Here is a 26,768-nt window from a genome sequence, read left to right on the forward strand (position 1 = left end):
AATATGTGTTAACATAAAATGTCGTGACAGACATTTGTATCAACTTAAGTTGATAAGTTTGTATCAACTTAAGTTCTATTGGATATTACCAATTTTGAACTTCCATTTGCTATTTATGGCCAGCAGGCCTCATTGACCTGAGCTCATGCAAGTAAGAAAGGGGAATATTGTGTTGGGGAAAGGTCTGGCATAGAAGCAAAGGCAAAGGACTGTGTGTGTGTGTGTGTGTGTGTGTGTGTGTGAGAGAGAGAGAGAATGTGAATGTAGCCTAGAAGCACGAATACAGTCCATCAATAGGTAGCCTATGTGCCTGGAGTCCTGGCCACAATTTCATACACTGATTATTTTTTCACCATTCAAATGGCTGGTCATTTCTGACCGGGAATAGCTTAGCCTAGGCCTACAATATTTGAGAGAAAAAAATAAATCGTTGACAGCGAAGACAACAGAAGGGTTACAACGAAAAAGGCTTGAAGTATTTCGCTTTATGTGTAATTAATCTATATGTTTCACTTTTTGAAATACAATATGGGGAGGAAAACTTGTCCACAATATCTACTTTTTTTAGATGCACCTGTAGGGTAATTTTTATTTTACCCGCGTTCTGATCAACTTCCTACGGAAGCTTATTGCTGCCACACTAAAAGAAATAAAAAGGTTCAGTATTATGTAATTACGTGAAAAGTTTCTTGTTATAACAATATCTTTTTCATGTTTTAACAAGATATGTATCACGTTATTACATGAAATTATCACGTTATTTCATGATAATGATATTTTCACGTTATAACATGAAAATATCATGTTATTTCAAGATAGGATTTTTTCACGTTTTTACAAGATATTTATCACGTTTTTACATGAAATTATCACGTTATTTCAAAATAACAAAACTAAACGAAACAAGGCCACGAGAGCTCATGGCTGGCATAAATGATAACTAGTCGTGTCTATGAACTTGCACCCTGACTGCTATTACAGTGCTGCTTGATGAGTGTTTGTTTTTGTGCATGTGTGTATGAGTGTGTAGGCTGTGTGTGTGGTCAATTCCCAGCTGACTGAGGAGCAGCGAAGAGGGATGTGTGTGTATCGGCAGAGAGCTGCTGAAAAGGAGGCCGATAGAGAGGTTCTGTGCAGGATAGCCTGCTCACACCATAGACTGTATGGCTCACACAGCCTCATAGTTCTGCTTTATCTTCTTATCAACACAATAAATAAAACTTTCGCTAACTTGACGCAAGAGGGAGAAAGGGCTTTGATAAATATGCAAATCTTCACGCAATGTGGGTAAATGTATAGACCGCTCTGGCTCGGTAGCCTGCATGTCAGGTCATCGCTGTCATTTCTAAGGCTGTGGGGAAGGGTGAAAATATCAGTAGGCCTATCATATCAGTATCATGAAATAACGTGATAATTTCATGTAATAACGTGATAAATATCTTGTTAAAACGTAAAAATATCATATCTTGAAATAACATGATATTTTCATGTTATAACGTGAAAATATCAGTATCATGAAATAACATGATAATTTCATGTAATAACGTGATAAATATCTTGTTAAAACATGAAAAAGATATTGTTATAACAAGAAACTTTTCACGTAATTACATAATACTGAGACTTTTTATTTCTTTTAGTGTGGCAGCAATAAGCTTCCGTAACTTCCAGGTGCAATCACTTAGCCTACAATTAACGTCACGAGCTTTCCACACAGATCCCGCTCCCACACACAGAAGTGGATTCATTACAGAAGCCTAGCCTATGGCTACCTGACAAAAACGCAGTCAAAAAGAAGCATAGCCAGGGGCGATTCTAGACCTAGAGCTTTGCTGGGGCACAGGCCCCCAACTCCCAATACATTAAATAAATAAATGTGCGCGCAATATGAAATAAATGGCTAACCTATTGGTAGGCTACAAGCTTCAAAATCATTATTGTCACTGTCATACTGTAGGACCAGCACTCTCTCCCTCAATTGTTGCAAGAACCACTATTCAGCAACATCCTAACACATAGGAATAAGTAGGCCTATACTCACTGCATGAATTTAATAGGCTTTCCTACTAACACAAGGGAAAGCTTATTTTTTAGTCAAAATTAAGATATACTTCCCTCCCAGGCAAGGGTCCTATAGTCATCCTGGCAATACTGCAGTTCTTTGTAGCTTAAATAGCCTACTAAAGCCTTTATATTGACTTTTGGTGATAATTTCCAGAGTCTGTGTAGATTATTATAGGCTACATTTGCAAATGCAGCAAACTTATTTAAGTTTGCCATTAAACCATTGGTCAAATCACAGCACTGGCACTTTAACATAAATGTTAATGTTACCGTTAATGTGGGCAATTATCATACCTCCCTCGTCCTCCTCATCTCTCCTCACTGTTCCTCTCCCTCTGCCTCTGTTCAGGAAGAATTTTCTGATGTCCATCTCTGAATAGTTTATCAGAAGGCTATGTTTAGTTTTACAGTAGGACAGCTTCACAAACAGTATAGGCTACTTTTACAGGACTCTTTCTACAGTATACGTAAATCATTATTAATTGTCCGCAATTGTGTGCATGCAGCCTACGCATGGTGTGAGTGTGTGTATCAGGGAAAGAGCACAAGCTGGTAAATTGTTGCTAAATTTAGGCTACAAATATGGCGCTAAGCATTGAAAAACAGATGCTAATTATGTGGGCAACATTCTCTAACATCGATCAACTTGTCATATTTTCTGTCAAACAAGTTGTGAATTTGTTGTAACATTAAAACAGGGGACGACTTACTCTGCGCTCAAAGTGAAGAATCATGTGAACGATTTTCATTGGTTGTTGCGTTCAATCTTACCCAGCTACAGAGGTGCTATTTCCTGATTGGCTATTATGGCCCCTTTCTTTTTTTCCTTGTTTGTTTTTTATTGGCTGGTAAGTGACAGGCTCGAGTCATGACTAAAGCAGGCACGGAGATGCGCTCATGAATGCCGTTTCCAGCGAGAGCAGCGCTAGAATTTTACTGGGGCACTAGAGACTTTTACTAAGGCACGTGCCCCAGTGAATAAGGTCTAGTGACGCCCCTGAGCATAGCATAGAATATCAAAAACAACTTTTGTGGAGGGTGTGTGGTCTGGTATCCGAATGCCATTAAAATGGCAGAGGCAAATATCTCAGTGGATGAAAACCATTTCCAATGTCCGATTTGTTTGGAGCTACTGAAGGATCCAGTAACTATTCCATGTGGACACAGTTACTGTATGGAGTGTATTTCGAAGGAGTGGGACCGAAACGAGGAAAAGGATTGCCCCCAGTGCAGACAGACGTTCAACCCGAGACCGGTTTTAGGTAGAAATCTCATTCTGGCTGGCATGGTTGCGAAGCTAAAGGCCCAGGGTCTTCAAAGCGCTCAATTAAATGGCGGGTTTGCTGGACCTGGCGACGTGGAGTGTCCTGTTTGCATAGGAAGGAAACGCAAAGCTGACCAAACGTGTCTGGAGTGCCTTGATTCCTACTGTGTTCCTCACTTTTGCCGCCACGAGGAACTCTTTCTAGGAAAGAAGCACAAGATGGTTGAGGCTGTTGCTGAGGTCCAGAAGAGAGTGTGTTCACAACATGGCAAACCATTGGAAGTTTTTTGCCAGACTGATGGGAAGTGTGTGTGTGTTGCGTGCATCACAGATGAGCACAAAGGCCACGATATAGTCTCACCTGCACGTACTCAGGAACGTTTACAGGTGAGGTACAATGTCGAATGCTGATGGTGTTAGACATATTTACCCCTCAATTATTTTTTAATAAGGATCAGACACTTTACCTGGCGTCATATTCTTACTTCAGTGAAGTGAACAATTATATATATATTTTTTTTTATTTCTGAATTGACCCAACAGATGCTAATGGAATCAAGCTTAAAGAGTGAAATCTCTAAGAGAGAAGCTGAACTAAACAAGCTGACAGAAAATGTTGAACCTCTAAAGGTAGGTGGTGCTGAAAAAGCAAACCATAAGCTATATTAAGTTGTAGGCTAGTGCTGATGTTGCTGATCCACTTTGAGTTCATTAGGAAGAGAACTGGGCATGTGAAAAAAAACACTTCTGCCTTATTAGACACTGACTGATATTCAAAAAACTTCTTATTGTATTATCATCAATGTAGACCAAATGTAGATCAAACAGTTTTAGACTGGCCTGTTTGCTTAGGGTCAATTGTGTGCCTACTGCCTACCTACATGGCATAGGCCTAATACATTTTTTTAAACGTGATTACAGGACTAGGCTACACGGCACCTCTCGTGTTATCTTGTGCTTGGCCTAACCCAGTGGTTTTCAAAGAGTGGGATGGGCCCCACTAGTGGGGAACAGAGACATGAGGTGGGGCGTGAACAGGAGGAAATTCGTTTTCTTTAATAATGTCTGTCTTTTTTGACAAGGAAGATGGATTCAAAACAAAATAGCCAGACACAAACATAACTCATAAACAGACTGACATATGAATTAAAATAACATTTAATCCAGTGGACGAAACAGGAAATGTAAATATTTTAACGCTTAAAAATTCCCCACCTCAGAAGTGGGAAATGTCAGAAAAAGTTTGAAAACCACTGGCCTAACCTTAAGAATCAGATTAGTGGGCAGCGTTTGCCTTTCCTGCTGATGTGTGTTAAGTCCACCTTGGTGTGAATAGAACAGGGGATGTTCTACACACGGCACATACCTTATTTAGGCTACTCTAGTAGTTTGTGTATGTGAAGTTGGCTATTTCTATCGCTGTCCTGAGTAGGCTTTGGTAGCAAATTATTGATCCACTAATAGCAAGTCTGAACTACAGGAAATGGCCCAAGTGGGTGTCCCACCTTACCTATGTCCTCTGAGAGTTTGTAGACATAATTTCATAGGCCTATGTATTTAGAATGTTTTCATTTTACTTATTAGATTGTATAAAAGACAATGTAAACTTTTTTAAATAATTTGATATTATCTAGCCCTATGGCATTCAACTAAGTAAGGACTCAGCGTGACAAAGAAAAGGATATTTACAAAACTGTCCCAAATATCTTCCCCACATTTGCTATTTCAAAACTACAGTTACACATTATTGTGTAGAGGATTGATGCCAAGAGACTGGATATGTGTCAAAGTTTTTACTGTACTGCACTAGCCTGGATGCCATCCGATGCCAGCCACAACATTTGAGGTCGGGAAGTTCGGTCTGGACTTGTTCCCGAACCAGAGCTGTTCTGACCAATCAAATTGTCTGGGTGGGATGATGGACAGATGAGCAACCGTGCCTCGTTGATCACATCTGAGCACGCTTCGGTTGATTTTGTTTACACGTACATGGTTATTTTGAAAAACTGAGACATTTCCCTTCTTTTTTGCCCTTCGTTTACACGCAAACAGAGAATTCGCCTCTGAAAATGATTCTTTCTAAACTCCGGCCAGTGGAGATTTTGGAAAACTTCAGTTGCATGTAAACGGAGAGAAACTGAGTTTTAGGCAGCTAACGTCACAGTATGCGCCAGAACTTGCACCTGCGCCAAAGGTGTGACCTATGTTTACATTTTAATTTGGCTATGGTGAGCATGGATGCATTCAGAGTAGCAGTCACATTTATGTTGGTGCAAACCTTTTCGTCTGTTTGCATTTCCAAATACAGTTCAAAAGAGGTAGCGATTCATTGCTGTTGTTGCTATTTTCAGGAATCTGATGGGCTAACGTGGGCTTGAGCTTCTCGTTACGCTGCCATCTACAGGTTTGGCATGCTCTTGATGGCATATATACACGGGTTAATGTAAACGAAAACTTTTCTGAAAACTGAATGTCGGATGTTTTTCTCCCTGTGCGTTCGGAACGCCCCATTAGGGATAGATGCGTTGGCACACCAGTGGTCACACGTCCTGCTCTACGCCTTCCCTCCGTTGGAACTGATCACTCCAACACTCGCCAGGGTGTGGGAACGGGGCCTCTCACTCATCCTCATAGCCCTGCACTGGCCAGGGAGACCCTGGCTTGTGGAAGTCATCCCGTTACTCCACTCTCCGCCGCGGCCGCTGCCTCTCCGCAGGGACCTGCTGTCTCAAGCGAACGGGGAAATATTCCACCCTCATCCAGAGCACCTTGCCCTCTGGGTTTGGCCTGTGAAAGGCTGAATCTGACAGCTGCAGGACTGCCCTGCAGTGTCATAGCAACCACAGAGCGCTAGGGCGTCATCAACTAGAACGTTGTATGATGGCAAATGGTGTGTATTTATGGATTGGTGTATTAAAGCAGGGACAATAGCCTTCCAGTGCTCTGTGGACGTTATCCTTACGTTTCTGCAAGACTTACTGGATAAAAACAAGTCTTTCTCCACTGTCAAAGTTTACCTGGCTGCCATTTCGGCCTGCCATGTAGACTTTGGGGACAAAACAGCGGGCCAGCACCCTCTCATACATCAATTTATGAAAGGGGCTCAACGCCTCCGCCAGGTTTCGAAACCACTGGTCCCTTCATGTGATCTGCCGATGGTTTTGGATGTTCTGTCTTGCCCTGCCTTCGAGCCATTACAGCAGTTGGATCTTAAAGTGCTCTCACTTAGACGGCTTTGTTGGTGGCCTTATCTACGGCTAAACGCCTAAGCGATATTCATGCCCTATCTGTGAATACAGCCTGTATGCAATTTTTCCCGGGTGACACGAGGGTTGTATTAAAAACCAACCCAGCGTTCATTCTGAAGGTTTTCAATCAGTCACTGTCGTGGCGTCCGATTGAACCATTTGCTTTTAACCCACTGCCTTTCGCCTCCCTGGAGCAGGTGCGGCTGAATGCGCCCTGTCCGGTCAGAGCGTTGTGCGCGTATGTGGACAAAACAGGGGAGTTAAGGAAAACAAAACAGCTGTTTGTGTCTTGTGCAAAGTCACATCGGCGTAGACCGCTCACTAAGCAGTGGCTATCACAATGGATCGTGGCGGCTATTGCCCTGGCCTATACCACTAAGGGTTTACAACCCCCAGTTGGTTTATAAGCTAATTCCACCCGAGGAATGTCGACTTTGTGGGCTTTATTTCAGGGCTTTGCCATAGAGGATGTATGCTTGGCAGCATGTTGGGTGAACCTGATAATGTTTGTCAGTTTTTACAGACTTGATGTCACAGCCCCGACTTAGGCGCATTCAGTGTTTGGGAGCGGGGCGCACTGATTCATTGTTGGGGATCGCAAGCCTGTCTGGCAATCCGGGAGTCACAATATCCAATAGTGAGATACCGAACAAATGCTTGAAAGAGAACTTGGAAAAAGTGGGGGGGGTCCAAACCAAGAATTATAATGGCTCCAACGCCCATGCTGACAAGTGTGCACAATGTTATTTTTGAAAACGGAGAAAATGAATGAAAATAGCTGGCCACGTGCCACATAGCCTAAAACATTGTCACTAGACAGATGGCTTCTAAGACCCCGTTGACGCATAGAAAAACGCATATATTTCCATGCAGTTTGGCCTTTCATTTACACAAAAACAGAGGTTTGATCAGCGAAAACAACTATTTCTGAAAACCCCGGCCAAAGTGGAGAAAACTCCGGTTTCATGTCCTTTTGCATGTAATCAGGGGGAAATGGTGTTTTTGCATTGTGACATGATGTTCCCTCGTTTGTTTGAAATCTCTGATTGGCCACTTGTTTACTCAAAGGGGTTTGCGACACCCTTCCTCAGCTGTTTTTAGCATTGGTGTGAACAGAATTATTTCTAAAAATGAGGCGAAATATCTTTTTCCGAATTGCCTATCCTGCTATGTATAAACTTGGTCTTAGATTTCGCTGTCTCGTGTTGTACAATATTGACAGAGCAGTAGCTTTAAAAAAACAACCAGAAAACAATGTTAAGGCATTTGGGGAGAAGAAGGATGGTTCGGGTGTTCAGACAGCTCATGGTAAGCTATTTCGTTGCTCTGATTGGTAAGGTCTATCCGATTGGGTGCAGAGACATTTTCCCCCCTGTATTGATTGAAACACGCCCCATAATCACGTCCCAATGGAGCAATATCAGGCTCAAATTCTGACTAGAATTGAGTATGACGACGTCAGGCTAGCACTGCACTGTGCACTGTGATATTGTCATAGTATAACGAAAACTTAAAGGCTTTTACACAGTGGCGGAGCTAGGGGGTGGCTTACGGGGCTTAAGCCCCGAATCTTTTTTTAGTTTTTTTTTTTTTCCCGGCAACTCTTATTTCCAATTTAACCTCCCCTCGGTTTCTCTATAAATGTCACAAAATGCTCTATTACTGAGGGAATATATCCCTTATTTTCAAAGCCCAATATTGAAAAATAATTTGACTTGCTACACGATCTATGCCAGGTCTCTGGGCTATCCGCTATGGTGATTTCAATGGTTAGATTGATTTGTTTAGATCCAGTGAAAATGCTGCCTTGACAACGCTACGTCATAGCTTCAGTGTTCCAAAAAGCCTCTGTCAGAAGCAAAGATTCTAGAACAAAGCATCTTTGTGTACATGTTGTTGAAACATTAGAACTATGGATATTAGAAAGTTTTTCAAAAGACCACCCAGCTCCGTTCAAGCAACAGCATCGCCCAGTGTACTGACGGATGGTGTTGTTTCAGGTTGGTGATTTCACGTTAAGAGCTTTCAGTCAGTTAGGCAGGCTAACGTTAGGCTACTTGGCTAGCTCCCTAAATGCTTAACGTTAACGTTAAAGGTCCTCGTTCGTCGGAAGGCAAATTTAGTAGCCTACTCTCATAGGCTAGCTAAGCCTACTGCAGAATAAGAAAATCCAGCTCCCAAAACAAAGTGATCCTCGAAATTAGGCTACACTGTTTTGAAATGTCAAAAAAACCCATTAACAGTTAGGCCTATCTGCCCATGTCAACTTTTCAGTGTCATATGTTGCACAAAAGAATGTTAACTGTTAGCCTACCTTAAAACCTTGTTGATATATCCACCACCACAGATCTTATAATCCAAGAGTCCACATAAACATAAAAGTCATGTTATGTTGTTTTGGCTGCCTAACTAATTATTAACTAAAAAAAAAAACAATGATATATTGAGAGGAAATGGCCCTTTCCATAAGTGTGTTAATCAAGCACCATGCAGTCTGCATTCATAATCTAGGTGCTTGATTTTATGCACCTGTGTAAAGGGACCTGATGAAACTAATAATGTTTCTTAATCTTGCTAAATTACAAAATTAATATAATTTAGAAACGCCTATGTCAAGATGATACAAGGATACAAGGAAGTTTATTGTCACATGCATATAGTTACTGGAAGTAAGAAATGCAGTGAAATTATGTCAAAGATGATAATGCATTCCTTCTAAAATACCCTTGTATCATGATGACTAGCCATACTGTAATTATATCATAATATTATGTATATTATAGTATAAGATATTCTATATATTTGTCACACAGATGAGATCAGGGAAGAGGAAGCTTCACAGCAAGGGACAGCAGGGGCAACGACAGGATATTTAGGGACTCCAGAAAGTGACCAAATCAGGGAAGATGAGGAAGATCAAGAGCAAGGGGCAGCAGGTGGAACAGCAGGGTGTGATTTAGGGACTCCAGAAAGTGGCCCAAAGCAGGTTCTTCTCCCACAATATCCCTTCAGTCAGTTTGGAGCTCAACAAAGAGCATTCAACAAAAATTGGTTTGAGCAGTTTAAATGGCTGGAGTACTCTGTAGCCAGAAACTCAGCATTTTGCTTTTCATGTCGCATCTTTGGAAAGCAGAACATCCGAACCAACAAAGATGCCCTCAGTGGCTCTGGGTTTTCCAATTGGAAAAGGGCTTTGGATACCTTCAGAGAGCATGAGAAGAGCGCCCTCCATATGTCCACCATGACCTGCTGGCATAGCTTTAAAACCACTAAAATACAGGGTGATGTCATTGAACAGCTTAAAACAGCTAGTGTAGCAGAGATCTCAGAAAGGCGGCAATACCTTCGCCGAATTTCAGCTCTAACCAAGATTCTCGGAAAGCAAGGTATCCCATTCCGAGGGCATGATGAGCAGGAGTCAAGCCAGAATCAAGGCAACTTTCTTGAATTCATGAAGTTCCTTAAAGAATTTGATCCATTCTTGCAAAGCTATACTCCCCCTTCACATAGCACCTATCTCTCTCATTTTTCCCAAAATGAAATGATTAGGAGTGTTTCACAAGAGATCACAGGAAGCATAGTCAACCAAATTAAAGCAGCCAAAATGTATGCTGTAATGGCAGATGAGGCCAGAGATAGACACACAGAGCAGCTTGCGGTCTGTGTGCGTTTTGTGACGCAAGAAGGCAGAGTTAAGGAATCTTTCCTTGGGCTACAGAAACTGCAGGGGTTTGATGCAAAGTCTATAACAGATGCAATTGAGGGACTGTTACAGTCGTGCACCTTGGGTGATCTGCTGTGTGTTGCCCAGTCCTATGATGGTGCATCTGTCATGAGTGGAGCAGTGGGGGGGGTGCAGGCCCGCTTTAGAGAGCGACACCCTGAAGCAGTGTATGTGCACTGCTATGCACACGAGCTGAACCTTGTCCTGTGTTATACATGCAAGGCAATCCCAGAAGCCTCCGCATTCTTTGAGCTTTTGGAGAGTGTGTACACTTTTTTTAGCAATTCCCTGGTGAACTACAACAAGTTTATGGAAATCCAAAAACAGCTTGGATTAGGGTCATCTGAACTTATACAGCTCTCCACAACAAGATGGGCATGCCAGGTGAGGTCAGTCAATGCTGTCCTGAAATCCCTCCCTGCCATTTTAACATGCCTCAACACAATGGACACAACCATGGCTCTAGGCATCCGGTCAAAGCTCTGTAGACCAAAGATGCTCTTCATGCTGGTGATGTTCTCCAAACTCCTCGGCATAACTGAAGGTCTGCACAGATATCTACAGGGGGAGAGTATTGACTTGGGCAAAGCTGTCCAGTACAAGATGGCAGTCCTTCAAACGTTGACAGAGCTCAGAACAGAAGCTAGTGCTGAAGAGCTGTTCAAGAGGGCCATGGCCTTATGTGAGGAAAACGACATCCAGATCCCTGTTGCTCCCAGGCAAAAGCAAAAAAGATTTGAAGGTTTTGTAGTGGAGTCAGCCTGTGGGTCAACATCAAATCTGACAAGCTCAGATGACCTCAGACATCATATTTTTTATCCGTGCCTGGACAGGATGTTACAGGAGCTCACCCAACGGTATTCAGGTGTGGGAGAAGAGCTTATGTCAGGTATTCAAGCCTGCAACCCAACCTCAGAGACCTTTCTCTGTGAAGGTGCTCTCATTAGCCTTGCCAGCCATTACCAGATTCAATTAAGGTCAGAAGAACTCCTGGTGGCTAAAAGTTTCATCAAGAGAAAGATGGAGAAAGAGGCTATCCCTGACACGGCCACTGTATTCCAAATGCTGGATGCAGATATGTTTCCCACCCTGAAGGCTGTGTTCCAAGTTGCCCTGACAATTCCAGTCAACAGCTGCAGCTGTGAACGCTCTTTCAGTGCCTTACGGCGTCTTCACACATGGTTAAGGAGCACTATGGGCCAAGACAGACTCAATGACCTGGCCATTATGTCAATTGAAAAGGAGCATCTGGATTCCACAAGGCATGATGATGTTATTGACAGATTTGCTCAATTGAAGACACGTCGGTACAGCCTTATGTTGCCACCACAGTAGAAACACACCAATAGAAAACGAGAAAACACTTTTGTCAGTTCTTTATGATAGCATGTGTCCAAGAAAGGCATGTAAAATCATATGTTATGCTACATCTTACATAAATTACATTTTTTGTGTCTTTGCATTAAATAATAATGCATTTTGCTACTACTTCCTCTGTCTATCTTTTTCAAATGTTGGGCCACACTAAGACAGATTTAGTTTTAATGTTTCAAGGCAACAGGAGGAAGAGATCAATTGGTGGATCAAGGTGTACAAGGATGAAACCAGTAGTAACTAGGCCTTCTTTGTATGATGACTTGACAAACCCTAATCTAGTGATCTGAGGTAATTTGTACTAGCTAACAATGCATTACTCAGCTTATACTACCACCTAGTGGATAATAAATGCAACAGCATGAATAGCCTAATACTAATACAAAATCCATATAGGCTAAGCTTGTTTACTATATAACTACATGAACCTGATTCCATCACCACATGCTAAATGCCAACAAATCTGTAATCCTCATCTAAGCCCTTCTACAACCAGTGAGTCGCCTGCTAGTGAGAGTTTTATGGTTATGGGATTTGGCAGACACTTTTGTCTAAAGTGACATACAAATAAAAACAATACATTGAAATGAATAGTGAACAGTTTTAAAATGTTTGTAAGACTACATTAAGGAGAATAGCAATAATAAACAATAATGTCATATCAAACAATAGCCTAATGAAAATAAACAAATACTATAATATACAAACCATAAGAAACGCTTAATTAACTAAGTACATGCTAAACAGATATGAACAGATATTGCCTCTTGAAAGACCCAAAACTATAATTTTACACAGTGTAGTGCCAGTCAGATACCTTGAATCTGTTGAATGTTAGTTTCACATTTTTTAAGTCTCAATGTGTCCATTAGTTTACACAAAATTCACTAGAAGTCATTATTTAAGGGGTTATTTAAAAAAAAAAAAAATGGGCTAAGCCCCGAATGTTTACAATGTCTGGCTCCGCCCCTGCTTTTACATCATTGTGCAAAGGAAAAATTACAAAATGTGACTTGTTTGTTTGTATCAGTCCTCTGCACAGGCTGCAGTGGAGCACAGTGACGGTGTCTTCACAGAGCTGCAGGCCTTCATTGAGCATAGGCATGTAGAGGTGGTGGAGGTGATCAGAACTCAGGAGGAGGAGGAGCTGAGTCGGGCAGAGCGGCTGCAGGAGGAGCTCAATGTGCTGAAGAAGAGAGCAGCTGATATGGCGCAGCTGGCAAGCAAAGAGGATTACATACATTTCATCTTGTGTGTTGTGTCAAGAGAACGGAATTCTGCAGATTTTATTCATTGATGTTTTATTTTTCACTTTCTTATATATGCTAATAATAGATTGGGAACACCAAAGGAAACATACACGATGTATCAGGTTTGGCAGAGTTTGCATATAGAGACATGTCTCAAACTTACAGAGGAGCTAGGCCTACTCTTTGTTTTACAGATAAACCTTTTTTCAGTACTTAAAATAGAATAGACACCCACTCTAAGTGACTGGGTATAGCCTAATTTACGTTTAGTGCAAATGAGCGATAGAAAACCAATTTGTGCAATTGTTTCACCTACGTGGAAGCGTTTTCAGTTGAAATGAGCGATCATTGGTCCAAGCCAAAGTCCTTTTAGTCCAATTTTAGGCAAGTCCCTCCACTCGGCGGCCATATAGCAACGCTTTTTGGGCACTCATCGGGCATCCTATTGAGCAGAAATGCGTGTGCGCAAGGCTTCACGACACCAATCTTGCTCCAGCGGCGAGTTCAAAACACATGATTGGGAAGATGTCTTCACAACACAACATATGATTGACTCAATGTATTCACATCACACCACATGATTGGCTCAATGTATTCACATGTCGACGTTTTGCAGAGGAAGGGGTGGAATATGTGTAGACAACGGCGTTACAAACTTACCCCATGCATGTCTATGGAGGATTTTTTTAATGGCTGTCTCCTCATTAGAAAGTCTCTGTCCAAACTGCCAAGGTGAAATGATCCCTTCCATTCCTGCATGCCTGTCAACGTCCGGTTTAAAACAAGTTAGCAGCGATTTAGCAACAATATGCTCTGCAATTTGTGTGTAACAATGGTCTATTTATTTTAACCTAAGAGATTATGCTGCGCCATCAGAAATTGATGTCTCTTAAAAGTGACTCTCCTTGATTCCACCATCTTCCTTACATTCCTTCCATGTGTCCCTCACAAAACTAATTAGGAAGGAGAAGGGAGGATGGACAAATGGCGTGATGACCTGTACCCAGTGTGTTGGTATTTTGAGGACGAGGTAGCTCAGACTGTTGCAATACCAGGATTCCACTAAAGCTTGCTTTACTGAAACGTATGTAACAAGCAGATTCTAGTCTTAGATAGACATGTATTGGTCCTTTTTGGAAATTCTTGCACCAAACAGCTTATCAGACAGACAAGACAACAGGACCACCTGAACCTGAAACCAACTTCACCGCAGTCTCATAGGCAACAATAAAACAGCTTTACACTTTTTTTTACTTTCACTATTGACTAACAAGGGGTTACAATCTGAAAACGTGGCCAAAAGGGTTGTTGACTGTTGTAGAAAGAAATGGCTAATCTTTAATGCAATATCTACATTTTCCATTATCAGCAACCATTCATCCAATGTTATAAAGGCACATTCTGTTTACTAATCTGATATCATTTTAAAAAGCTAACTGAGAAAACATTGGAGAACCCTTTTGCAATTATGAAAGCACATGATGTAATCTACAAACTGCTGCCCTTATTCAAAAAGCAATAAAACTGATCTCAGCTGGTATTCTGACTATAATGGAGTGTAATGGAAATGTGTGACCCCAAACTTTTGACCACACACACACACAAGGATACAAATACACACACACACACACACCAAGGATAAAAAATACAAATGATGGTCTATCCACCAGATTTCAAATTCACTCTGATGCAGCATGCAGCTGTAATCTAATTTTTAAATGTGTAACCCAAGACCCACATGGTTTTGGACTGTGTTAGAATGACTGAAGAGACATTCCTAACATGAGTTATATCTTGCAGGAAGATGACAACATTGATGAAATTTGCTCAGTTAATCTTGAACATTGCAACCTGTGTGACTCGTATAATGTAGTCCTTTTTTCTCTGTTATCCATATGTAGCCCATTGTAAAGTCCTCTACAGTAGATGAATATGAAATGGTATGATTGTGTGCATCTGATTGGGATCATGATTCACTTATTAATGTGAATGACCTCTGTTTCTCTACAGAGTCTCTCTTCTTTTTCCCCAAAAGATTTACCAGCTGTCACTGTCAGGGAATGCTTCTCATTTAATGGTGTGCAAAGATCTGTCTCTCATCTAAAGGATGTGGTGAACGAAACATGCACAAATCACATTGGATTTATATGGAGAAGTGGTATGTAAAATAATCCATTGATTTAGTGGAAACTGAAACAGATAAATGCCATGGTACTTTTAAAGTATGTCACAAGGTGCAACACATTGTATTTCCTTGTCTTCACAGTGAAGTTTGCAATGTTTGAAGAAATGACCAGAAAGCAGTTGATGAAATGTAAGTCACATTTGCTACAGAAAGTTGACTTCCGATGCAATTGTGTCTCAATTGATTTGATCTTAAACTTCTGCCTTTCCCCAACTCAGATTCCTGCCATCCAAAATGTCATCAGAATTCTGCATACAGACACCTCCGCTTGTCTGAAGATTGCACCAAAGTTGAGTGGAGTAACCAGACAATCAACTACCCTAATTGATTCATAGATTGCCAACAGGTGTTGTGTTTAGAACATCTATCCAAGTGTGCATATTGGGAGGTTCAGTGGAAAACTCCAAATCTCAGAGATGGCATTTCTATTGCAGTTGCAAACTATGACCTAGCACGTAAAGGTAATAACTGCAGGTTTGGGCTTAATAACGAATCCTGGTGCTTGGACTGCAAAACGTCTGTTCTGACTTTTTCACACAATAATGTGAAGACTGAAATTCCAGGCCCAGTCTCCCCCAGAATAGGTGTGTATCTGAATCACCAGGCAGGAATTTTGTCTTTCTACGGAATCTTTCGTGGTGATTCTGATCTGATGGCGGGTATTATTTACAGAGTTCAGGCCAAATTTACCAAGCCTTTATGCCCAGGATTTTACCTATCATCAGATAGCTGTATTAAACTGATTTAAAGGGTACACCCCAAATAAAACATTGCTCTAGTTGATGGCATGCACAATATGGTTCAGTATAGATATTTGTGCAGGTATTTTCAAAGTTTACACCCATTATGTGGTGTATATCATACATCATAAATACTCTGATGTTTAGAATTGTTCAAGAATTAAATTCTTTTCTGTTTGTTTGTTTGTTTGGCGTAGTGACCAATGATATACAAAAGTAGTTGTAAAGCCTTGACTTATACTAATAGGTCTGTGTTGAGATATGAATACATATGGTGATTAACTCTGGTTCTAAAGGATAATGTTAATTTTGAAGTATATGTAGGCAGAAAAGCAGAGCCCTTTGAATAGAACAGGCTATAGGACTGTTAACCATAGAAACATCACCTGCTACAAGATCAAAACAAAGTAGAGTGGTACCTGTGTACTGCCACAGGTCCATAAACAGTTACGTTGCGTAGAAATTATTTTGATGTATTTATTTCATATTAAACATTTTATGGTATTTGGTTTTACCATACTGTGTGGCAGTAATTAATTTCATTTTTTATGTTATTTTAGCTTTGCTGACACAGGTGTACTAGAGAAACTGTTTGAAGCTTGGTCTGTGTATTAATGTTTATATTGTTCTCAAATCAGTCCATGTCTGTACTTATAATGGGCAATGTTGGTGTCCCAACTTCACTAGAGTGTCTGATCCTCCATCTCATCCACATTCTCCACAGTCCACAGTCTCTTATCTCCCCGTTATCTTTCTTATTCCACCTTTACTCCGAGCTCTTCAGGACGCAGGGATGCCAGTGGTCTTCCCTTCAGCATTGCTGGCAGAGAGCACACAGCCTTAGTCTCCTCCTGGTGGACCTCTATAGACTTTCTCTCCCATCTCCACAGGTAGTCCATCTTGGCATCACAGTGCCAGGGATTCAACCCAAGGTCCACAAACATAACATTGGGATCCAGGGCTCCAGTGGGGAGATGGTGCAGTTGGTTTCCACTAAGATCCAGATACCTCAACTCCTTCACATGCTGGAAGAGGGTTGGGGACAGTTTCTCCAGACGGTTATGTTGCAGAAACAGATATGATAGCGCATATGTGGCATTGAAGGCTAAGGGGTCTATGGAGCGAAGTTTGTTGTTCTGCAGAGACAACCTCTCCAGGAGGGTCAGAGGGTCCAGAACTCCAGCTGGGATGTCCTCTAGCTTGTTCTCAGAGAGGTCCAGGGTGATCAGGCGGCCCAGGTTCTGGAGGATGCCTGCAGGAATCTTCTGGAAGCGGTTACCTGACAGGTCAATCCAGGTGAGGTTGCTGTTGCTGGGCAGCCAGTTGGCTTCTGCTCTGGAGAGGAGGTTGTTTTTGAGCGCTATGCTGTCAAGTGGGGCGTGGTAGAACACTCGAGATGGGAGGTGCGTCAGCTGGTTACCTGAAGGATGGCGAATGAAGAGATTAAACAGACCAGTTCAACACAATACATACTAATACAACAATACATATTTTGGGCAGCAAGACTTGTCAGACTTATTCAGTAAATATTCTGACTTTTCAATGAAGATCTCCACTGAAAAAAAGCTCTCAGTCTAGACTAGGCAAGACTAGGCTTAATCCACATTTTGGAAACTGGTCCTTAGAATAAGCAAGATGTGCTTATTGACTGAGGAAGATATTTATTGAAGGACTGAGCATGAGGAAAATCAATATATTCTAAGTTTACAAAAGAGAAACTACTGATTTGACACAATTCAAAAACCTCTTGTTTTTCACTCTGAATTATACCTCCAATTTTAAAGAATACTTAGGTCTAACATTTGGCCTACCTGTAAGGTCTATGGTGTGGAGATAAGGGACCTCAATGAGCATGTCTGTTGACAGGTTTCTGAGCTCATTGTTAGACAGGTGGAGCTCTTTAAGAAGCGGCGTTGCTTGCAGGTCCTCTCCAGTAATTGTGGTAATATTGGTATACTGAATGGTCAGACGGGTGGTGTTCCTCGGCATACCTTTAGCCGGGAAGACAGAAATTGGTATGCTGTTGCATATTACCTCCGTGGAGTCCTGGCCAAAATAGCAATTGCAGAGGTCTGGACACGGGAGGGCGCCATGCCAGCAGCAGATGCCAAGCGCAATATTTAGAAGGTACCGGATATTCATTTCTGTAGGAGTGAGAGACATCAAACATGGTCACAGTTTGAAGAGAGTTGAGGCTATGAACATTTAAGATGGTCTACCAAGTATAATAATTGTCTTGTTAACAGAGGTGTGTAACTATTGTCTACTTTTAGTAAAGAGTTGAGGCCTTTTTAATGATAATCAGAAAAACAGCGAGCCTAGAATTACTCAAAGAATCTGCAGTGTATTCAAAAATATTTTATATGTGTATCTCACCGTCAAAGATGATCAGAGAAGAATGTCTAGAACGCGCAGGCCACTGTATGCACTTGTTTAACTACCGAATGACGACAAGCCCTATTTATCCACCTGAGATTTCAACATGGTGTACGGGAAATGAAGAAAGACAGGGAAAGCCGTGACCAATACAAAGTAAACAATGACACACAGCACACGAGGTTTAAGAGTCCATTAGTAAGAGAAATATAGAGTAGCCTACTTCATATTCCTTCAAAATAAACAGTAGACTTTCCCATAATTCCAAATAAGTTCATATATTTTCCTTAACGTTTCTAAATGAAAGAAAGGGCACAGAATGTTGATAACTCGTCGTTTGCACCATATACTAGTAACTCTTTCCTGAGTGAATGGAGAAAGATCGATAACTGTGAATCATTGAGTTTGGTAAAGGCTGCCCTAGTCAAGGTTAAATGGATTGTAGGGTACATCAGACGTGGGATGCTGAATTGGCAATGTACCACATGGTGGCACTGGACACAACCTTGGAAACGTCATTGTTGCAGGGTCTACATGACACAACTAATTGTCTATATCAACATGATCAAAAAATGATTCATGTCCAGGAAAGTGGGAGACCTGCGATGATTGGTAAAAAACATTAGGCTAGTGTGCGGAGTTATCGAAAATAAGTAATTTGTTATGTTGTTTGCAGAATATGAGCCAAGGCCAATGAGTCTGAGTTTGAAGAAATAATAAATAGGACAATTTTCTTTTAGCAAACATTGAAAACTGGTCCCACATACCCGAACACCGTACAAAGGGTTAAGTTCAAGTCCTCCAACCAAAGCAATCAGCAATTAACGAACTGAAATAGTGATGAAAAGGTGATGACACACTTTGAGGCAATACAGTCAGGTTGCTTGGAGACAAAGGCATTGAACTGGAGGTAAAAGTGGGACTGATTACCAGGGCCCCAAGGGGGGAGAGGGCCCCTGAAAAGTCTGGAATATATGCATGAGGGGGAGGGGGGCATGGGGGCCCATCCGAACTAGTACTGTCTAGTCTAGTCTAGTCTAGTCTAGTACTGCATTTCAACAGCACAGGGCATCAACAGCAGTCCTTTTGGAGCGTACCAGGGACACTTGTGATGACACTTATGGCCAGAAGCATAGAAGTCGATATTAAAATTTGTTTCACACGACTTCTCCACAAGTCTAGGGAATAGTCTACAAGATTAATAGAAATATAAGTGGGAATGTCACGATCTAAAACAAAGTGTTTTTTAATTGTATATTTTGGGTAAACAATTGCGGGAGAGAGGAAACCGATTCTGCTCACAAGCAAATTTGTACTTTTTAAGAATGAAAGTGCCGCACGTCAAATGTGAGCCAATCCGCACATTAAAGGGTTCCCATAGGTGGCTCTACCATCATGCGCAAAACGCGCCCGGTGGTGCCACCGCACTCTCTTGTCAGTAGGAACTCCAATGTACCTCCGTCACTGGTGACAGCAGGCGATGACGATGCGCCGCTAGGGGACCGCGTCTCCACACAAGGACCTGTCCCGTAGCAGTGAAGCGTCGCGCACGGATCCTGAGAGACACCCCGGAGAGTGGAGCGCATCGGTCCCTGGAAGTGCCATGGAGAACGCAACCTCGCCGGAGAGCGCAGCGTCGCCTGTAGACCACATTTTCAATCTCACCAAAGATGAATGGCAACTCAATGGCACCACCAGGGTCCCGGACGGCGCGTCCGAGGACTTCGTCACGGCCATATTACGCGTTACTAGGGATCCAGTGTCTTTACTTAGAACCACCGAGGGGGCTATAGCCGCTGGTTTACTAGCGGCACCACCTGCGCCTTCGCTGGCTCCACCTGAGTCGGGTCACCTGGTGGTCGCGTTTTGGGACTCGCCACTCAGTCATGGGATAAACGTGTTCGTGGGGATTATCCTGTGCTTCACCATGTTGGGGCTGGGATGCACAGTGGAGGTAGGCCAACTCGGGGAGCATATCCGGAGGCCCATAGGGGTGTTGTTGGCTCTGGTGTGCCAGTTCGTCATCATGCCTCTGGTGGCTTTTCTTCTGGCACTGGCTTTCTCCCTCGACGATGTGGCGGCCATGGCCGTCCTACTGTGCGGCTGCTGCCCCGGAGGAAACCTTTCCAATATTTTGTCACTACTGGTCAACGGTGAAATGAACCTGAGGTAAAGTCCGTTTATTCAACTGTGAGAGTATGCTTAAAACTATGATGCAAACTAATACATTTCACAAAACCGTTTAATAACATTAAATTGAAAGATAAAGCAAGTGTATCCGACTAACTGAAAAGTATCAATGAATAACGCCTCTCTTCCGGTAAGTAATTTTCACAGGAATTATATAAGGAAAGCTTTGGGCACAGAGCAGATGCTAAATTGGCTGGTTTTGCACTCTCCACAGAGATGAATTAATTTGCATTTGTTGTGTTCAAAGAAAACATTTAATGATTGCCCTCACATGCAGAGTATGTCACTGTGAATGATTTGCCACTTTTCTGTAATTCTCTTTACTTGAAATCACTTGCGTAAAAGTTTTTTTTAATTTGGGCACAATCCTCCCCACAATTGTGCTAATGAATCTTTTGTCACATTTCCAGCATCATCATGACCATCTCCTCCACCATTCTCGCGCTGGTCCTCATGCCGCTCTGCTTGTGGATGTATAGCCGAGCATGGATCAACACGCCCGTGGTGAACCTCTTGCCGTTCGGAGCGATCATTATCACACTGTGCAGCACGCTCATTCCCATCGGTCTAGGTGTCTGGCTCAGATACCGCTACACCCGCGCTGCTGACATAGTCCTAAAAGTGAGTTGACATCTGTATTCTCTTTTCTTAATCTCAAACACAGATACACTTTTGCACAATGTATATAAGTTATACTGCAGTTTTTCTGAAGTCCTAAAGTGCTCTATAATGTAGCTTAGTTGTAAAGCAATTGTTCATTTTCACTGTAAGGACTAAAAACTGGAATTTCGACACTCAAAAACTGTTAGGACACTCGTTTTTTGCAGGTTATGAAACACTTAAGGTCTATACATAATGCTCACTGCTAATTCCATGGTATTGCCCTAAGTGATAGAATCTGAATCTGAGCCCTGGTCTGGCGTGCACGTGTAAATGGACTTCAATGGATCACCTTGAAGTCCATTTACATGTTGATTTCAACATTTCTAAAAATACTATCTTGATTATTTTAAATGGAAACATCACTGTGGTGAAAATCCAGTTATTTGCTGCGTGCATGTCGTCATTTCGTTGCCGCTGGGCGCACTGCGTAATCTCCTCGGTCTGTCTCCAGCGTGGACAGGCTGACCCTCGGGGCGCAGTGACATCACAGTCGTTTTCTTCCCAGCGCCAGGCTAGCTCTCTTTCAGACGAGCTTATCCAAGAGCAGCTCGGGCCGAGCGCTGAAATAAAGGACAGGGGTGGGAGATGTGTGACAGAATGATGTATCTGGGTGGGGGATGATAAGTGGAACGCATCAAGTGAAGTGGATAAAAGCGAGGCAGGCTCTCACTCGATGGTGGCTTGCTCTTTTCTCTTCGCCATAATGCGCACGAGGCCCTGAATGGCCCCACGTGCCACTCCGGTCGCTTTCTTCCTGAGGGATTCCCTTTGAAAAGCATGTTAGTTTCGAGACAATATATATATAAAAAAAAACACCAACTCCATCGCAACTCACCCGAAGCCCTGTGATGAATACATACAGTATGAAGCCAGTGGCCACCCACCCATACTCAAGCTGAGACAGATCACACAAATCCAACAAGAACAGTCAGACGACCATGGTAAAAAGAAACTGAACAAGAGAGAAAAATCCTGTATCCAGATTATCATATAAGAGGACCAAGATATGGTTGCCCTTTGCCATGTACAGCATTTTGAACTAAACCAGACTTTTGAAAGGTATAAACGGACAGGGGCACACATAGATGGACCAGATTACAATACTCTCTGCCCCCTACCATGGGGCGAGGGTGAGGAACAGACAGAAGTTTCATCTGTGGTGGAAATCTGCACTGTACACAATCAGCACAATATGATCTTTTCTAACATTCCGTTTCCACAAAGACAAGGCCCTGATCAAACACATATCCAAAAAGTGTCACTCTTAATACACAGTGAGTATATCAGTTATACTCTTGTATCAATATGTCACAGCAAGCATAATTAAATAAACAGCTTCTTCCCCAGCCTCATAAGCAGAAATACCAGCCCCAACCTTTGGGTGACTGTGACATACTGTATTTGGGTGAAAACAAACACTGAACTAACCTTTGATTAGCTGTCTTCACAAATGCCACTCTTGTAAACATGTTCATGCCGTATCAAATCGATTATGGCTATGTTCTCACTGTGGTTTAAATCATTCCATAATCATATTTTAATCTGTAGGCCTGCCTTGAAATTATTCATACCTCCTTCACCAGTGTATGGGTCACAAAGAACTTCCAAAAGTTATTAGTTTCCAAAATACACTGAATACTTCATTCTATCGTCTTCCTATATTCTTACTACATTGAACACTTCAACCTATTGTCTTGCTATTTTCACACATCCGATGCATGAGTGTAAGGAGGATAAACCTTCTGAATGCTTTCAAGTTCCCTTAAACCCACGGGACCCCTGGGTGTCATCTATGAGCTTGTGTGCTGTGCCAATGGAAAGCATTGCTGCTTACAACAGTCTTGTCACTGCATTTTGACCTGTTTCTCCTAAACCCTTCTAGGTTTCAAATAATTAGCAACAGAGTAAAGGAAAAGTACCTTAAGATCTTGAGTTGAATTTAAATTGAACTTGGGTTGAGACAAGAGGAAGGCTATTTCTTAGGAGATTAAATGAAATACCAGACAATGGTCAACATCTTACATTGATGCTAAATTGTCCTCAAATGTGTAAGAAGAAATAGGCAAGACAAAGAAGAGATCTTGTTTTGAGTTTTCCTTTCCTCTGGGGTGGGCTGTGGGAATATGACCCTCACCTGTTGTTCTTCTCCTCCTCCCCCTCCCCCCAGGTGTCTCTGTGGTCCCTGCTGGTCACCCTGGTGATGCTCTTCATCATGACCGGTGCCATGCTGGGCCCCGAGCTCCTGTCCACCATCCCGCCGTCCGTCTACCTGGTGGCCGTGCTGATGCCGATGGCCGGCTACGGGGCGGGCTACGGCCTGGCGCGCCTCTTCGACATGCCGCCCAACAGCTGCCGGACCGTCTCCATGGAGACGGGCTGCCAGAACGTGCAGCTGTGCACGGCCATCCTGAAGCTGGCCTTCCCGCCGCAGCTGATGGGCGGCATGTACATGTTCCCACTGCTCTACGCACTCTTCCAGGCGGCCGAGGCCGGCATCTTCATCCTGGCCTATCGCATGTACCGGACGGAGGTGCTCCACAAGGAGGACTACCTGGGCGACAGCGACGACACGGACATCAACTACAAGACACTGAAGGAGGACGACGGGGCCTTCGACACGGCTTATGGCTCGGTGACCGTAAGTGACCCCAACTCCATTGCGCTGGAGTCTCGAGGAACACCCCCGACCCCGGTGTAGGGACTACTAAAGACACTCAAGAGAGAAAGAGAGAGAGACAGAGAGACATACAGACATACAGGCGAGGGGGTGAGCTTCCATACCTCTCTTAACACTGACATTCCCAATGCAATCATGGCTACCATCGCTGAAACCTCACCACTCTCCTCAGTCGCTCCAGAGAATGCCACAAGAGGGCTTGTTAGCTGCACCATGGTCTTGTAGGGCCTGATGTGCCCCAGGGCATTTTTCAGGACATGAACTGATTCCATGTTTCATTTCACTGAAAAACAACAACCGCAACAACCGCAACCACTGCAACGATTGAGGATGACTGTATTTGTGGAACACAATCACCATGTGAACTGGTGACTGATGGCATTTATGTTTTCAAAACACATACACTGTTTTTTTTCCGGCACATGTTCACAACTTCACAACAGGACAGCTACGCAGATGGGATTTCTTTGCATGGAATCCATCGAACCATACTTCAAGCTTAATAGTACTAAAGCCTTATAGCCTGGAATAATCTACCAGTGGGTTGAATTCACGACTATCAATGGAACACTCCAACTAGACAGGTTTACATCAACATTGTATTGACTATTTTCATGAACCTCATTCATGAAATCCTGTGTGAAAGCGCAATTTGCTGGGTCAAGACTCATTAATTATTCCAGACACTGATGGTGTGTGGCATGACTAATAAACCATTCTCTGTTCATAAAAATAACTAATTTAATATCCTCAAAAACAATGGTCCTCATTAGAAATAATGATGGTGTTGCTATGTGATTTGTGTGAAAAGAAGATGAATTGTGGCTTTAAAATGAAGTGCTCAGAGTCAGAGCTCCCATCGTGTCATACTTGTGCCTCCATGGCTATTCCTTGCAACACTGCATTTGTAACTTACATTTGTAATGCGATCGTTCATAATCACGTCTGATTTGCTTTTTTTAGCCAGACACATTTCACCAAAGCAACAATGTGTGATTACTTCATAAATGAAATGAAAACATCGTACCTTTAACCAGTTAAATTGTGCAATTATGTAAATGTTTGCCATAGCCTATGTTAAGTGTATAAACATTAATAAAATATGCACTGCAAATTCTTTCTGCGTGTGTGTGAAACTGTTCACTGACTGGACGACAGAACAAGGCAGGGATGCTCACCTGATTGTAATCAACCTAACAAGGCCTGTGTATAAATTAGCTGGCGTCCACACCTCAAAGGACTAAGCAAAATGGCTTCGTTTGGAGATGAAACGATTGAAAGTTACCTCTATTCATCTTACAATCCATACTCGTATAGATGTCCGAAACCAAAGACCTGGCGGAACAAGAGTTATTTTGCCTTCGGAGACGCGGAGACCTACTTTGACAACGACCATCGCGCACAATTGAAGTCGATCTTGGCACAAATTAACCCCAATCTGACGCCGCGACTTCGAAGGCCTAACACCAAAGATATTGCCGTGCAGGTCAACCCCAAAACCGACGCATCGGTGCAGTGTTCCTTGGGCCCGCGGACCCTCAGTCGAAACCGAAATGTTTTGCGAAAAGGGGGTCGGGAAGTTCAGCTTCCATTGCGCACCGGAGGCGCTGTGATGCGTTACCCGCGCACCCTCGCCGTTTATTCCCCGATTACTTCCAGACGACTCTCATCTCTCCTCTTAGACGTCAAGGGAGAAAAGCGGGGACTTAACCTCTCGGGTGGCGATGAACTCGACACCACTTTGAAAAGTGAGGGCTCCGAATGTGAGACTGAGGCCGCAGAGAAGGCGGCCAAAGAAAAGCTTAGTCCAGAGAAGGACGGAAACGAAGAAAAAGACCATTCAAATATTACCGATGATCAGAAAGACGAGACTCAAAGTGGAAAACAAGGCGATTCCAAAGTCAAAGGACGCGTGAGATTTCAGGTAAGACTGAACTTTTTTCAAAAACTGCTTTAAATCATATCAAACGTTGACCGTTGAGTTTAAACAGTGTGTTCTTACTGGGTTTGTAGTGATTGATGCCCAAGGATTTTCGGCCTAAACTGTTAAGAATTTTAAGTGTAGGTGTTTCATTTTGACATAATCGGCACAAGTAGGCCTAATGGTCGACATTTCCTTTTTCCGTTTCTTTATAGTTCTTGGAGCAAAAGTATGGCTATTACCACTGCAAGGAGTGCAACCTGCGCTGGGAGAGCGCATATGTGTGGTGTGTACAGGGAACCAACAAGGTGGGCAGGGCCTTCAACATTTTTATTTTATTTACCCATTTCTTTAAGCCTATCTAATCAATTGGCACCAACTTTCCCCCTTTTTGACAGGTATACTTCAAACAGTTTTGCAGAACTTGTAAGAAAGCATTCAATCCGTACCGCGTTGAGGACATAACATGCCAGGTAAGACTTTCAGACGAAATGCCCAACGGAGAAGGTAGACTTCATTTTTTTAACTTGCAGGTGTCCATGTTTGTCCCTTACATGTGTACGGTCCTCCCTTTCAGATCTGCAACAAGGCGAGGTGCGTATGCCCAGTGACACCGCGTCACGTGGACCCCAAACGACCTCACCGTCAGGATCTTTGCGGGAGGTGCAAGGGCAAGAGACTGTCCTGTGACAGCACGTTCAGCTTCAAGTACATCATTTAGCTGCCCGTTGGCACTCCGACTTTCACGCACAGGACTATCACTGACGGCCGGAGCAAAGGCGCTTGCTCTGAACAGCACTGTTTTTGTTTGTATCAATAATGGTTGGTTACCCTCTTTTTGTTTTGTTGACAAATGTTAATGAATGCTTATAATAAAATGGCAATCAGCAGCACGTCGTCTCTGCCTACGCTATTTACACTTTGCAGTCTGGTCAAGCTGGTAGTGAACCGGCAGCTCAACCTGCAGCGCTTTCTGTTAGCTACGAACTCTACACTAACCTCCCAGTTTTAATGGTAGCTGTCTCCACACAGTTGGCTCGCTGAATTGTAAGTTTACGTGTCAGTGAGCATGTAGCTTTAAGCTTTTCTTTT

The 26,768-nt window shown here is 42.7% G+C and overlaps 4 protein-coding genes and 1 long non-coding RNA gene across 5 annotated transcripts; 4 read left to right on the forward strand and 1 right to left on the reverse strand.

Annotated features, from left to right (window-relative positions):
* Positions 1-2,664: 2,664 nt before the first annotated feature.
* LOC143117515 (E3 ubiquitin/ISG15 ligase TRIM25-like) lies at positions 2,665-6,121 on the forward strand. Its single transcript, XM_076279260.1, has 3 exons — positions 2,665-3,715; positions 3,872-3,958; positions 5,963-6,121. Exons 1-3 carry the CDS (start codon positions 3,134-3,136, stop codon positions 6,119-6,121), a joined length of 828 nt encoding a protein of 275 aa, XP_076135375.1. The 5' UTR covers positions 2,665-3,133.
* An 8,390-nt stretch (positions 6,122-14,511) lies between these two features.
* Positions 14,512-16,230, forward strand: LOC143116841 (uncharacterized). The gene is made up of 3 exons (XR_012985930.1): positions 14,512-15,082; positions 15,191-15,238; positions 15,328-16,230. It is a non-coding gene; the product is annotated as an uncharacterized LOC143116841 (long non-coding RNA).
* Positions 16,231-16,281: 51 nt separating this feature from the next.
* LOC143116840 (uncharacterized) lies at positions 16,282-17,991 on the reverse strand. Its single transcript, XM_076278165.1, has 2 exons — positions 17,661-17,991; positions 16,282-17,269 (listed from the first exon to the last, which is right to left on the reverse strand). Exons 1-2 carry the CDS (start codon positions 17,989-17,991, stop codon positions 16,605-16,607), a joined length of 996 nt encoding a protein of 331 aa, XP_076134280.1. The 3' UTR covers positions 16,282-16,604.
* A 1,978-nt stretch (positions 17,992-19,969) lies between these two features.
* slc10a4 (solute carrier family 10 member 4) lies at positions 19,970-23,776 on the forward strand. Its single transcript, XM_076279261.1, has 3 exons — positions 19,970-20,394; positions 20,826-21,036; positions 23,246-23,776. Exons 1-3 carry the CDS (start codon positions 20,153-20,155, stop codon positions 23,774-23,776), a joined length of 984 nt encoding a protein of 327 aa, XP_076135376.1. The 5' UTR covers positions 19,970-20,152.
* A 1,228-nt stretch (positions 23,777-25,004) lies between these two features.
* zar1 (zygote arrest 1) lies at positions 25,005-26,443 on the forward strand. The gene is made up of 4 exons (XM_076276745.1): positions 25,005-25,679; positions 25,892-25,984; positions 26,075-26,149; positions 26,254-26,443. Exons 1-4 carry the CDS (start codon positions 25,005-25,007, stop codon positions 26,395-26,397), a joined length of 987 nt encoding a protein of 328 aa, XP_076132860.1. The 3' UTR covers positions 26,398-26,443.
* Positions 26,444-26,768: the final 325 nt, after the last annotated feature.

The sequence above is a fragment of the Alosa pseudoharengus genome, unplaced genomic scaffold (genome assembly GCF_046254945.1).
Source record: "Alosa pseudoharengus isolate Yale_2024_CS ecotype anadromous, Long Island Sound unplaced genomic scaffold, YU_APseudo_1.1 YU_APseudo_1.1_scf_11, whole genome shotgun sequence".
NCBI classification, from domain to species: domain Eukaryota; kingdom Metazoa; phylum Chordata; class Actinopteri; order Clupeiformes; family Clupeidae; genus Alosa; species Alosa pseudoharengus.